Source organism: Phaethon lepturus, unplaced genomic scaffold, assembly GCF_000687285.1.
Source record: "Phaethon lepturus isolate BGI_N335 unplaced genomic scaffold, ASM68728v1 scaffold7174, whole genome shotgun sequence".
NCBI classification, from domain to species: Eukaryota; Metazoa; Chordata; class Aves; order Phaethontiformes; family Phaethontidae; genus Phaethon; species Phaethon lepturus.
In genome coordinates, this window is record NW_010535390.1 from 118,686 (window position 1) to 130,323 (window position 11,638).

At 42.2% G+C, this 11,638-nt stretch overlaps 1 protein-coding gene across 1 annotated transcript in view; it reads right to left on the minus strand.

Moving 5' to 3' along the window:
- RNF144B (ring finger protein 144B) overlaps positions 1 to 9,016 on the minus strand; it is a 31,235-nt gene extending 22,219 nt beyond the window's left edge. Inside the window, exon 1 of the mRNA XM_010285792.1 lies at positions 8,852 to 9,016. Coding sequence (XP_010284094.1) covers positions 8,852 to 9,016 — 165 coding nt within the window. The remainder of the gene's footprint in view (positions 1 to 8,851) is intronic.
- Between the last annotated feature and the right edge of the window lie 2,622 nt (positions 9,017 to 11,638).

Consider the following 11,638-nt stretch of genomic DNA (forward strand, 5'->3'; position numbering starts at 1 on the left):
ACAGGACCTGTGGCTTACAGTGACAGTCATACCATTGTCTTACTCTCCATGGCCAGAGCAAGTCATCAGCAGAGACCTTCATACCAGCACAGTGAGGTTTCCATGAATGCGTCACATAGTCAAGGCAGAATGGTTGAGGCAACAGGCTCAAAATCTACTGAGGTCTTGCTGAACAGGTTTGAATCCTGCTGACTGCAGATTAAATTGGAGGTTTGGCTCTATTATGTTTACCCCTCAAATAAATGGTGGAGACCAAACCAAGGAATTTTAATTTCCATACCTGCAAGTGTACCCTAATCAGTTACGTTCAGTTTACTCAGATTTTCCCCACTGAGCAACTGTACCATGTACGTATCTGTGTTCTGGAATATAAAACAAAATCCTGATGCAATCAAGCAAGAGGGACCAATTGAAATGTGATAAGGTAATTCCATCAGTAAAACTCAGTACACCTAACAGAAGGTTTTGGTGCTGATCTAACTTCGCCAAGCATGTTTTGCTCCTGCTGTCAACTTCAGCGGAAAGAGTACTACAAGTAATTTTTTCTCTGCCTGAGATTCATAATGTATAATGAGAACTTTTTCAAATAATTTGCTGTCTAAGCATTTGGGGGCAAGAATTTTTTTTTCCTCTTATGCCACTTTTGTCATCACCTTCCTCTATGTAACAAAATAAGGTCAACATCCATTTACTTACTTCACAAAATGCAACTCACGGGTATCTAGTAAGTTAAGGCCTGTAAAGCACCTGGACCAAATTATCATAGTACATGCTTTATCTTTTATCTTGCAGGACTTGTAAGAAAGATTACAATTTAGGCAAATCTAGCCCAATCTAGCAATGCACAAACTAATAATATAAAAATTCCTTCTTTAGTAATAAACACTTCCTCAAATCTTAAAACGTGTTTGCTGTGATCAGCTGCGAGCCTCAGGAACAGAAAATTCTGTTCAGGCTATTAATGGTTTCTTCATTTCAACACTTCTCCTACATGCTGCTCTAACTTCAACTTTCTTTTTTCCCCCAAAGCATATTGTATGGAGGGGATTTTTGAAAAAAAAAAAAAGTAAGTCTGTTTGGCAATGTATTTAATCTGCAAAAAGTCCATAACAGTGCTGCATTTTAACATAAGAATGAGTTCAAAGAATAATTTCAGTATTATGTTGCTAGGTAATGATGTGACAAAGGCCCTATATCCCTCTCACTGTGAATTCTTATATTTCTATTCAAAGCCATTTTCAGATAGTCTCTGTACCAGAGACAAAAGATGGATCTCAGTCATTCCCTACATACTGCTTTTTCAAGAGTCTTGACATGTTCCGTTACCTTGCTCATCTCCCATCTGCATGGGAGCTCTTCAGCTCCCTAAATGCTGCCTCATTCGTTTGGATGCGAAGGCATAAAAGGAAACCACATATGTGACATGACAAAACTGAACAAGTAGTTTTATTAAGAAAGATGGAGGAATGGCTAGGAAGAAGAAAGAAATGGAAAGCGCTGGCCATTTTTCCTGTCAAATGCTACAGACCACTGTGCAGCAGTTGATACAGAATAAGTAAAGGTATTTGTCTTCAATTGAACTGCAGAAAAGGAAAAAACAGATCTACAGTATTTCTTAACCACTACTAGGGCATGATCTACATTAAATATGAAAACGCAAGAAATGATTGAAGGCATCCTACCAAAAGAAGAAGGTCTCTCCTACTAATGTATAACTTGAGACAATTTCAATTTCAGAAAAATTAAGAAAACCCCAGGTTTCCGTCTTAAAATCGGTGACACTGATTAAAATGTTAAATCTCTGTTCCAGATTTGTCCTGAAAACTGTATTGTTTTGGGTTTTTTTTAGCCTTAGCCTTTTTACAAACTCAACATTGGCAGGGGGGAAGACTGTAAATGGAAAGAAAACAAATTTTCAGTTGACATTCCGGAGTGTCTTATGATTGAGAACAGACCAACAGATAGGCATTTAGGTTTTGTTTCAGTTCTGGGCAGTGTTTATGTACTTTTTACTGAGTAAGATATAGCTTTAATATCTTTCTTATAATTTACAAGTGTTACCCATTCTTCAGTGTATACAAGACTACACAAGACAGAGTAGTCTTATAGTGATGCAGTTTTCTATGGAATATGTAGTATTATTGACTCTGGTGAGACAGTTCATGTCAGAAGTCTAAATTTAACCACCTGATCCACTCAGCATTTAATCAATTGTGTACTCAATTAAATATACCTGCCCCCACAAACCAAAATACAAAACAGTACTCATAGTACTTATGACAGATCTACATAATGTTTAGTAAATATGTTCATCCTTGTCATGACATCTGCACTTCTGCATGTTCAATCTCTAAAATGGGCCAGTTGCTTTCAATGTGTGGTAATCCAGCTCCTGGAATCTCTCAAGTATTTCTCAACAGGTCTTAAAACTAGATGAATCAAGTCTATTGGCAATTAGCTTGGAGGCATCTGCACTGCACTTGTAAAAAAATGTGAGGCTTTTCCAATTAAAGAAAGTTTTTAAAAAGTACACCACAGAAATAGCCATTTATTAATTTCTCAGAGATAAACTTACGATAGGGACAGTTTAAAGTGAAAAACAAAAGTCCAGTAAAACATGCATTTGTATTGCCCAATCTATATTTTAACTGCTAAGGACCAGATGCAGTGACAAATTAAGTTGCCTTCAAATAGATAGAAGATCAGGCCACATAAGAGCCTTACTGAGAAAGATACTTGAAAGAAAGTGAAAAAATATATCCCATTGACCTCAAATGGCTTACTGTCATCTCGTGGCTAAGTAGAAGGGGGGGAATAACATCACTGACAAGCATTTTATATCACGACCAAGTGCAAATGTCAAGCAAACATGACAATGGGCCAGAATATGATGGCCTCCTGCTGCTCTACAAGCTGATTTTTTTAGGAAATCTTTCAAGGATATATGAGAAATATATTGTCATCAGCTTTGTCTCAACCAGTGATCTAGATCTTCCACCAGTGATGCTAGATTTTGCTCAGATACACGGCCTAAAATCTGTGTCTTAAAGTCGGGAAAGGTTCCTGGTAATTGTTGCCATGAAGTGGTACCATTATACAGAAAAGGACCAGTGAACAGCACCAGAGAAATTCACCTCAGCAAAACAGAACCAGCTGCAAATACCATTTCTCTTGCAAACAAATCTGTGTCAGACCACACCTGGCCTTACCAACAGCTACAAAACAGACATAACCGTGAGACCACACCTGGCCTTACCAACAGCTACAAAACAGACATGACCGCGAGGCTTATGTCACAGGCTGGCTCAGTTACTGTGGCACTCTGAGGCATTGACAACTTACTTCACATCTGTTTCTTAATTTGTTAAATGGAGATAACACCGACTTCACTGATGCAGTGCTGTCATTAAACATGTTAGTTCCCTCTTCCTCACCTGCCTCCCCTTGGCCACCACCCAGATGATGCTGCCACCTCTACTGACTTCAGGAACATGTAGCCTCCCTTCCTAAATAGTAGCGTCCATCAAAAGGCAATAGGTACATTTGTGCCCTTTTGGTACCCCCACTAACTCTCCCTTTGGTGTGACTCTGCCCAGAAATGCATGTAGGAAATTCTTAAACCATCTAAACTACTATTAAAGTGCTATGTGTTCAGTGCCAATATTAGCAGGTGGCAATTTTGTGTTTTATAACTTTAAAACAAAGCTTTTCTGAAACATTTCAAGTGTTGAGCTGGGAAAAAAAAAAAACAAAATGTCAAAACTTGACAGCTTGCTACCTGTGGGTGGAAGTGGAAAACAACCTGAGGTGAGCTTTATATAAAATAAGCAGGTCATTGCAGCACAAGGTCTATTTAGGAAGAGGAGAAGGCAGTGTTTTGATGCAGCCATGAGTACATGCTGCTGTCTCCTAGGATGGGGAAAAGAGGAGGAAGAAGAGGGGATCAAACCCCTTCTTGAAAATTAGCACAAAGAAACAGAAGAGATACTAAAACCCAATATTGGCTAGATAAAGGCAAATCCAAATTTTCCCTCACTCCTAAGTTTTACTAAGTAGTCTTTCACTGGAGTATTCATGTACATTTTCTCCATTTAGCATGCATCCCATGCTCTTTGTAATCTGCCTCCTCCTTGTCTTTGATCTGCTCGGTCTCCTCTGCTCTGAGGCTTTTCTGCCCATGCTTTTTGCTGATGATGCTGATCCTTCACACCAGTTTGTCTGCAGTTCTCCAGTGCTCTCCTGCACAAGCGATCTGAGGCTTCACAGCACTCAGGACAAAATGTCAATATTTAGCCACCCAAAGGAAGCAGGGCAGTACACAGCTGCTCTTAAAAAGATTAAGGAAAGCAGAGGAGCCTTAGAGTGTCCTGCTGGTAAAGTGCAACCGATAAACTCCTGTTTCTAGAAGGGTTTCCCCTTCCCTCTAGCAAAAGTAGCTGGCAGCAGCATGTGAGCCCCTCTCTTGGAGGCTGCGGTCTCCCAAGGCCCTGACTCTCCAGGCAGGCAGCTGCCCAGGGCACCAGGCTGTCAAGAGCAGCAAAAGAGCCTTTTTCACCCATGTCTAGCCCTGGCCTTGCTGTCACACAGAGCTACAGCAGAAAATCTTGTTCTCCCAAATGCCTTCAGATCACCTTCTACTTGTAGAATAGCCAAGACAGCACAGAAGCTACCTGTGCTTCTACTCAACGTTGCACACTGACGTCTCCTTTTAAGGTTGCATGAAGTTTAATCTCATTTAGACCGCATTGCCTCCACCAAAATAATAAACAGGTGGATCATCATGGTATTTGTTTTGCGCGTTTTGTAACTCAGTTACCTCACAAACTTCTCAGAAGTACAAGACCCAACAAAGAATTTGCTTGGAAAGAAAGAAGGGTGACTCATGCTAGCTCTGCATAAACATGTGCTGACAACACAGAAGCAAATAGAGGAAAGTATCTTCTGTTTTCAGAGTTTGTTATATGTTGTCTTAGGCATCTCAAACCCTGTTCCAGTATATAATACACAAGATGGATATAAGCTGCTGCTTGACGTAAATAGCAGCAATGCCATTTATTGCTCACCAGGCTCTCATCAGGACTCTGAAATGCTTAGGAGGAGGGGGAAAAAGAGGACAGACAAACCCAAACAGAATTGGTGTGCAGGGAAGAAGCTGACACCAGCTTTTTTACTGACTCCAAACCCATGTCTTCTGTAACAGCACTGCACTGGTTCCCTTCTGTCATCACTGTCACCAGGGCAATCTTGCCACACCTGGTAAAAGCCCACCTCCATGACTGCTTACAGGCTACAGACTTGCACCGAGTCCTCCACAGGGCCGTTAGCATTTCCAGTATTACTGCCCGTCCTGCACTCCTCACTACTGTGTAGGGTAGTTTATGCTGTGCCAGCTAGCAGGGCATATCTAGCAAGAAGCAGCGAGGTGCCTGCGATCACACCATTCATCTCTCCCAGCTGTTTTCCCAGTTTCAGCCAGGTTTTGAAAAGGCGGGAGGCTCCAAGATGTGTATTTTCCAGCCAGCCTAATGAGTGCCAAAGCCTGGCCAACACCCAGTGCCCCCTCCAAAGGCAAAGCTGGGAGGTCAGGCTGCCCGTTTCTGGCACTACCCTGCCAGAGCACTCCTGAATCTTGCCTGAGTGAGGCACCACTGGAGCTATCTGGGGGAGGAAGGTGAAGAGCAAAGGATACAAACATGTAGGAAAATTGACTAGAAATAAGTGTAATATTCAAAATATAACTTTGTAAGTGTATGAATCAGGATGTAATTAATATTAGTTTGCTTTGGACCCAGATATAAGTGCACTAAAATACTGTATTTTGTAACACTCTGATGGTGTAGCCACTCACAGTATATAATTATTTTACATACATATGTAAGCATACATTACGTAAGCGATGTGACCACCACAGGGGCAAAAACCTGTGTAGTTGCACAACGGGCGCATCCAAGGAAGAAAAAGTTGCAAGGCAACAAGGTAAACATAAGGGACTGCAGATAGGAAGGACATCCCACCAAATATACAAGAAGGATGACTGGCAAGAAAAAAACCAACATAAGCAGTTTCAGGAACAGATGAGATCCCCTCCCCTTTAGGGAATGGGGCATGCAGCTTAAGCAATACATATATTGATGAATATATATATGTAAGAGTGTGCACCACAGCATGGAAACCCACAAAGATTTTATGGTATAGGAAATGACCTGAATAATATAAAGTGCAGTGTTCTCAAACTTTTGCGGATAAAATATACCTCACATCTCTGCCCAACCCTCTTCAGAGATCAGTCTTTCATTCAAAGCTAATATAGTCCAAACACAACGAAACCAAGCCATCAGATACACTATAGCCGTTTCCAAACTCTGGGGTTGTGTAAAGGTGTGCTTTAGCTAACATTTCAGTGGAGTCTTACGCCAAGTGCAACAAATCTTGAGAAATACAAGGCTAATGCCTCTTCAGACCTGACTGCACTACCAAGTAAGATGGCAAGTGTGTTCTGCAAGCCGTTTTTTCTTCTCTGAACAGAGAGAGTAAAAATGTTTATAGCTATTTGAAAAACTCCTCTCTTACTAGCAACATTCCACCAAAATGCAAACATACACCTTCTTAAACACAATTTTACTTACTTTGGCCAGAATACAGCCTTAACGAGGTAATGTTTATTACAAGAGTTTCTAAGCTGCAAAAAATAGCTGTACACAATTCTAACTCATTTAAATTCCTTGGTTTTACAGGCTATAAGTGAAAAGGTTTTACAGGCTACATCACCCCCACAGATGCCTAAATAGTAAGAACTTCCAAATATTTCCACAGCCAAAAATGCTGTACTGAAAAACAATCATAAATGCAGAATCATCATTACAGTTAGCAAAAAAAAAAAAAAAAAAAAAAGACCTGACGTGTAATTGAACAAAAAATTAACAAGACTAACAGTTTCAATAACAGCAATCCCCCCATGCAAGCCTTGGCACTGAGGAACTCTGTGGCAAGGTGCTTCTGACACTGCTCTTTGGAGACTGCCCAAAGGTGCAACTCATATGACCTCCCAGAAACCACTCTGAATTCAAAACAGAAAGCCATATAGGCAGGTTAAAAGTTTCCAGAGTCCCCTTTGTTACAGGTCTACATGTCTCTGTTGCATCAGCCCAGACACGTCCATCGGGAGGATGTTCAGACAGGCAACAACAGCCAGACAAAGAGTAGACATGGAGCATAAGCACAATCGAGACATATTATGCCCACTGAAATAAATAGAGCATGTCTAAAGGCTTCTCCCAGCTGCTTTCAGCACTCACTCATGGCAGGCCCTTGCTTCAAAGTCAACAAAGTTTGCGCAGATGCCAAACAACTGTGACTGTACTTTCCATTTCACTGTCATGGCACTGGAGAGCCAAGCTCAGAGCGGATGCTCTTCCCGCTACCGGGCAGGTAAGAGGTGTATGTACAGGGTGGTAGTTGCAGCACCAACAGGGGACAGGTGGGGACAGCAATATCCTCAGCCATCACAGACCTCTCCCTTTAGCCGGTACCTGGATGAGTAGAGAGCCCAGCTCTGCCTTGCACAGTCCTCCTTTTCCCAGGGGTGATAGGGCTACTCAGCCCAGCTAACACTGAGGTTAATGTGTCATTAATGATAATAAATCAATCGCCGAATACTTGGAGAAGAGTGGGACCACTGTAAAGGTATCAACTTTTTTTTTTTTTATTTAAGACATTATCTTCATACCTACCTGTTAAGTATGTTCTCACGCCTAAGTTTTGTTTACAGGTTTTTTTTTTTTTGGTAAGTTTTGTTATAAACTGAAATACAGAAATGTTTTGTGGAAGTCGGTATGGAAAACAAACTTCATCAAGTTCAGGCTGAAAATGCATATTAGTCAATCTTATGTCAGTTTCTTGAAACACAAAGCTAGATTCTTATCCCACTTAGGCTACCCTGAATTCAGAGTAAGTGAAGATACTCTCACTAAAGCTGGCTTCACAAATATCAGATTTCTTCCATGAGTTCAAACAATCAAGGGCAAAACAAACATACTTGCTTGATGCTTATCCACAATTTGTTGTTAAAGAATAAAACCAAGCACATTTATTCTGGAGTTAAAAAAAACAACATCCCTCCAGTGGCTTCTGACCTGTTTCCAAAGTCCATTAGTTAGGTACATCAAAGTCACTATCACCAGAGAAACTGGGTCCATTTTCCCACGGTGACAAAGAGACCAGAAGAGTACTAATATCTGTAGGGTTTTTATCAGCTCACTCAACCACCGCCTTTATCACTTCCACCAGCTTTATTTGATCTGAATTTGCAGGACAGAAAGTCCTCACTGACAACTATAGGCAATGCATGACCTGGGCAACATCTCTGCAGCACAGACTGAAGATGCAAAGGTTCAATAGGCCACAGTAAATTTTTGTCTAGGTTTTCTGATTGCCCTTAAAAATTACATACAAGACCTAAGAAGTCTCTGAGTACTCAGAAAATGATAAAAGGGAAACAAAATCTCACACTTATCCTATGATGTTTCAAGATTTTACTTCAGAAAAATAAATACTGGATTGCATATAGACTGCGTATGTTCTCTGACAGTCTTAAAATGCATGGTTTTTTTCCCATTTTCTACTTGGATTTATTATTATTTGTCTGTTAGAGTTACAAATTATCAAAAGCAGAATGCCAGAGAAGTCTTTTAATTAAGGCAAGACAGACTAACACCAAATGCTCTTTAGCAAAGCATCTTCTAACAGCATGGATAACACACACTTCTTGTACAGGACAAGCAACCCCATCTCACAGTTCTGTCTATCTCCCATGACCCTACTCCTGTAACGTAAAGGTGGTGCTACGTCTTACCGATGTACAAAAGATGCAGCTGCATTCCTGAAGAGTGGTCATCTTATCCAGGGAATATTCACAGAGACATAGCTTGCAAGTGAGCAGGGGCTCCAGAGCTAACTCTCCTGCTCCCGACTCATCAGCTGTCATGGTGTGAGGACAAGGCTTCCCAGCAGAGCCCATTCACTCATTAATGGTCCACTCACCCTGAAAAGAGAAATCAACAGCTGAAACATCCTACAAGCCATGTAGTCACTTCTCATTGACCTGAGAATTTATAGCTCAGGTCTGTAAAAGCACCTGCACACCCAAATGTACTACTTTGGCATCTTGGTGCCAGTCTCACAGTTCAGGCCATTCAAAATTTACAAAGAAGGTGCCTGAGAGCCCACCTCCCCAAAAGGCCTGAACTGGGTTGTGTTCTCAAGGTGAACATTCACTGTGTTGGCACAAAGCACTTCAGTCAGGCCATTTATCACCATATATAAAACAAACAAAACAAACCTCACACAGATGAGACATTATCTATCTTTATATGCAACAGTATAGCGGTCAGACCCCTCACCAAAGTCCTAAAAACAGTGATCTGACCTGGGACAATGAATTCTTAATTAAAAAGTAAACTGTGTTCACATGTACATATATATATATATATCACTGTGCCCTCTCGAATGAGTTTCAGAGTCATACTCTTCCCATCCCTATGAATCCTTTGGTCTTCATTGCACCCACACTGTTTCAATGGGTGTCTCCACTCCCATTTTCCATTCCAGTTTATGGCTCGGGACCTCTCCTGGGCAGTGCAAGGCAACAACAGGCACAGATTCCCACTTCCTAGGCAAGCACTTCAAACATTTAGCCTGTAATGTAAGTGGTGGGTACCACGAACTCCACTTTCTCCACTTTCTTCATTGTTACTGAGATAGTCCATTGCAAGAGGGGTCGCAAAGGTATCTAAAGCCAGGAAAGGGTTTCAGATTGCATATCCTACTTCATATGGGGCTGGAGCTTAAATCCAAGCGAGTAACAGTATTCCATGTGCAGTCCTCTTTTCCGCATTCCCTTGACTATGCCGGAGAGCTGCCTGCTCAGGTCTCTGAGTTTTTGTCCATCCCACTGTGGCGTCCAGCTCTGCCATCTGTTTCATAGGGTTCTTCGGCATCTAACTGAGGTTTGTGAATCATGAAGTAAGTGCACTAGCACTTTTACAGGGAAATGCTCAGAATAGCCATGTTTCCACCACACATTATATCACAGCAGTGCCTGGAGAAGACATTTCTATCCTTTGAGAAGCAACAAATGGAAATACCATGCTCACATGTAATGTTTTCTGACCTATTAATTTGAAAACACTGCATCATAACCATAAAAAATTTCAGGACCCTCATTCTTACACAGTAACACTGAAAGATAAATTAAAGAGAATATCCTTATAGAATCATAGAATCTTTGGGTTGGAAGGGACCTTTAAAGGTCATCTAGTCCAACCCCCCTGCAATGAGCAGAGACATCTTCGAATAGACAGGTTGCTCAGAGCCCCGTCCAACCTGACCTTGAATATTTCCAGGGACGGGGCATCTACCACCTCTCTGGGCAACCTGTGCCAGTGTTCTACCACCCTCATTGTAAGAAATTTCTTCCTTCTATCTAGTCTAAATCTACCCTCTTTTAGTTTAAAACCATCCCCCTTGTCCTGTCGCAACAGGCACTGCTAAAAAGTCTGTCCCCATCTTTCTTATAAGCCCCCTTTAAGTACTGGAAGGCTGCAATAAGGTCTCCCTGGAGCCTTCTCTTCTCCAGGCTGAACAACCCCAACTCTCTCAGCCTTTCATTCTTAAGCTAAAACAATGGAAAGCAAAACCGCAGATTTTATTAACCTCAAAATAGACAGTGGGGTTCAGAGCAGCATTTAAGGCATAGGAAAATCTATTCCCATCTCCAAGAACCTTGGCTCAACTTCCACAGATCTTCTGAATACACTTAGCTGATGGCAAGAAGACCTTCACATCACACACACTTCTTGCAAGCAGAGACCTGGTGGCCAGCTGCACACAACTGCTCACACCAACAACAAGTAAGAGTGCAGCTCTACTAAATCTGAAAAGCTGCGTCACGGATGGAGGCTGCATGAGCAAGAAAACAAGAGAGGATCAAGACCTGCCCATGTTCCTGTCAGATCTGACATCTCACGAGGCAAACAGGAGACTTGAGCCCTTTGGTCTGTTTCTGCTTGCCTCCCCCGCAGTCCCAAGCGTCCTCGTGGCAGGGCTGTCAGGTCACATTTGGCAGCACGTCACTGCTGCCGTGATGCAGCTCCCGGAGCGGCCAGGCCAGCTGCAGCCAGTCAGTGCATATGCGATATGCCGGCTTGCAGTACCTGCTGAATGCCTCCCCAGAGGAAGAAATGATGGTGCTCATGGAGCTTGAGGCATCAGCACACGTGAAACCTTGCCCCACATCTCCCACTCCACAACCTGACGCACAGCCGAGCCCCAGCCCTGCCCCATGAGTCTCATGCCCCGTGTTCCCACGGGCCTGCAGGAAGACCCTTTTTTTTCAAAAGCCACGAGTCCACAACAGATCTGGGTTGGAGCACACTTACCCCTTTTTAATTTTTACACTTTGCCGTTTCCTAGCCTAGCCTGACAGAGAAGCCATCAGATGTGTCCCTTGGGATGCCTTTCCTGTAAGCACCCAGTTTTAGGGACACAAGACTCATAGCCAAGATTCTGGCAACCAAATTCCTGGCCACGAATCCAAAGCAAACGCTGTCTTTAATGACTTGCTGTCACTAGTCCAAAACAT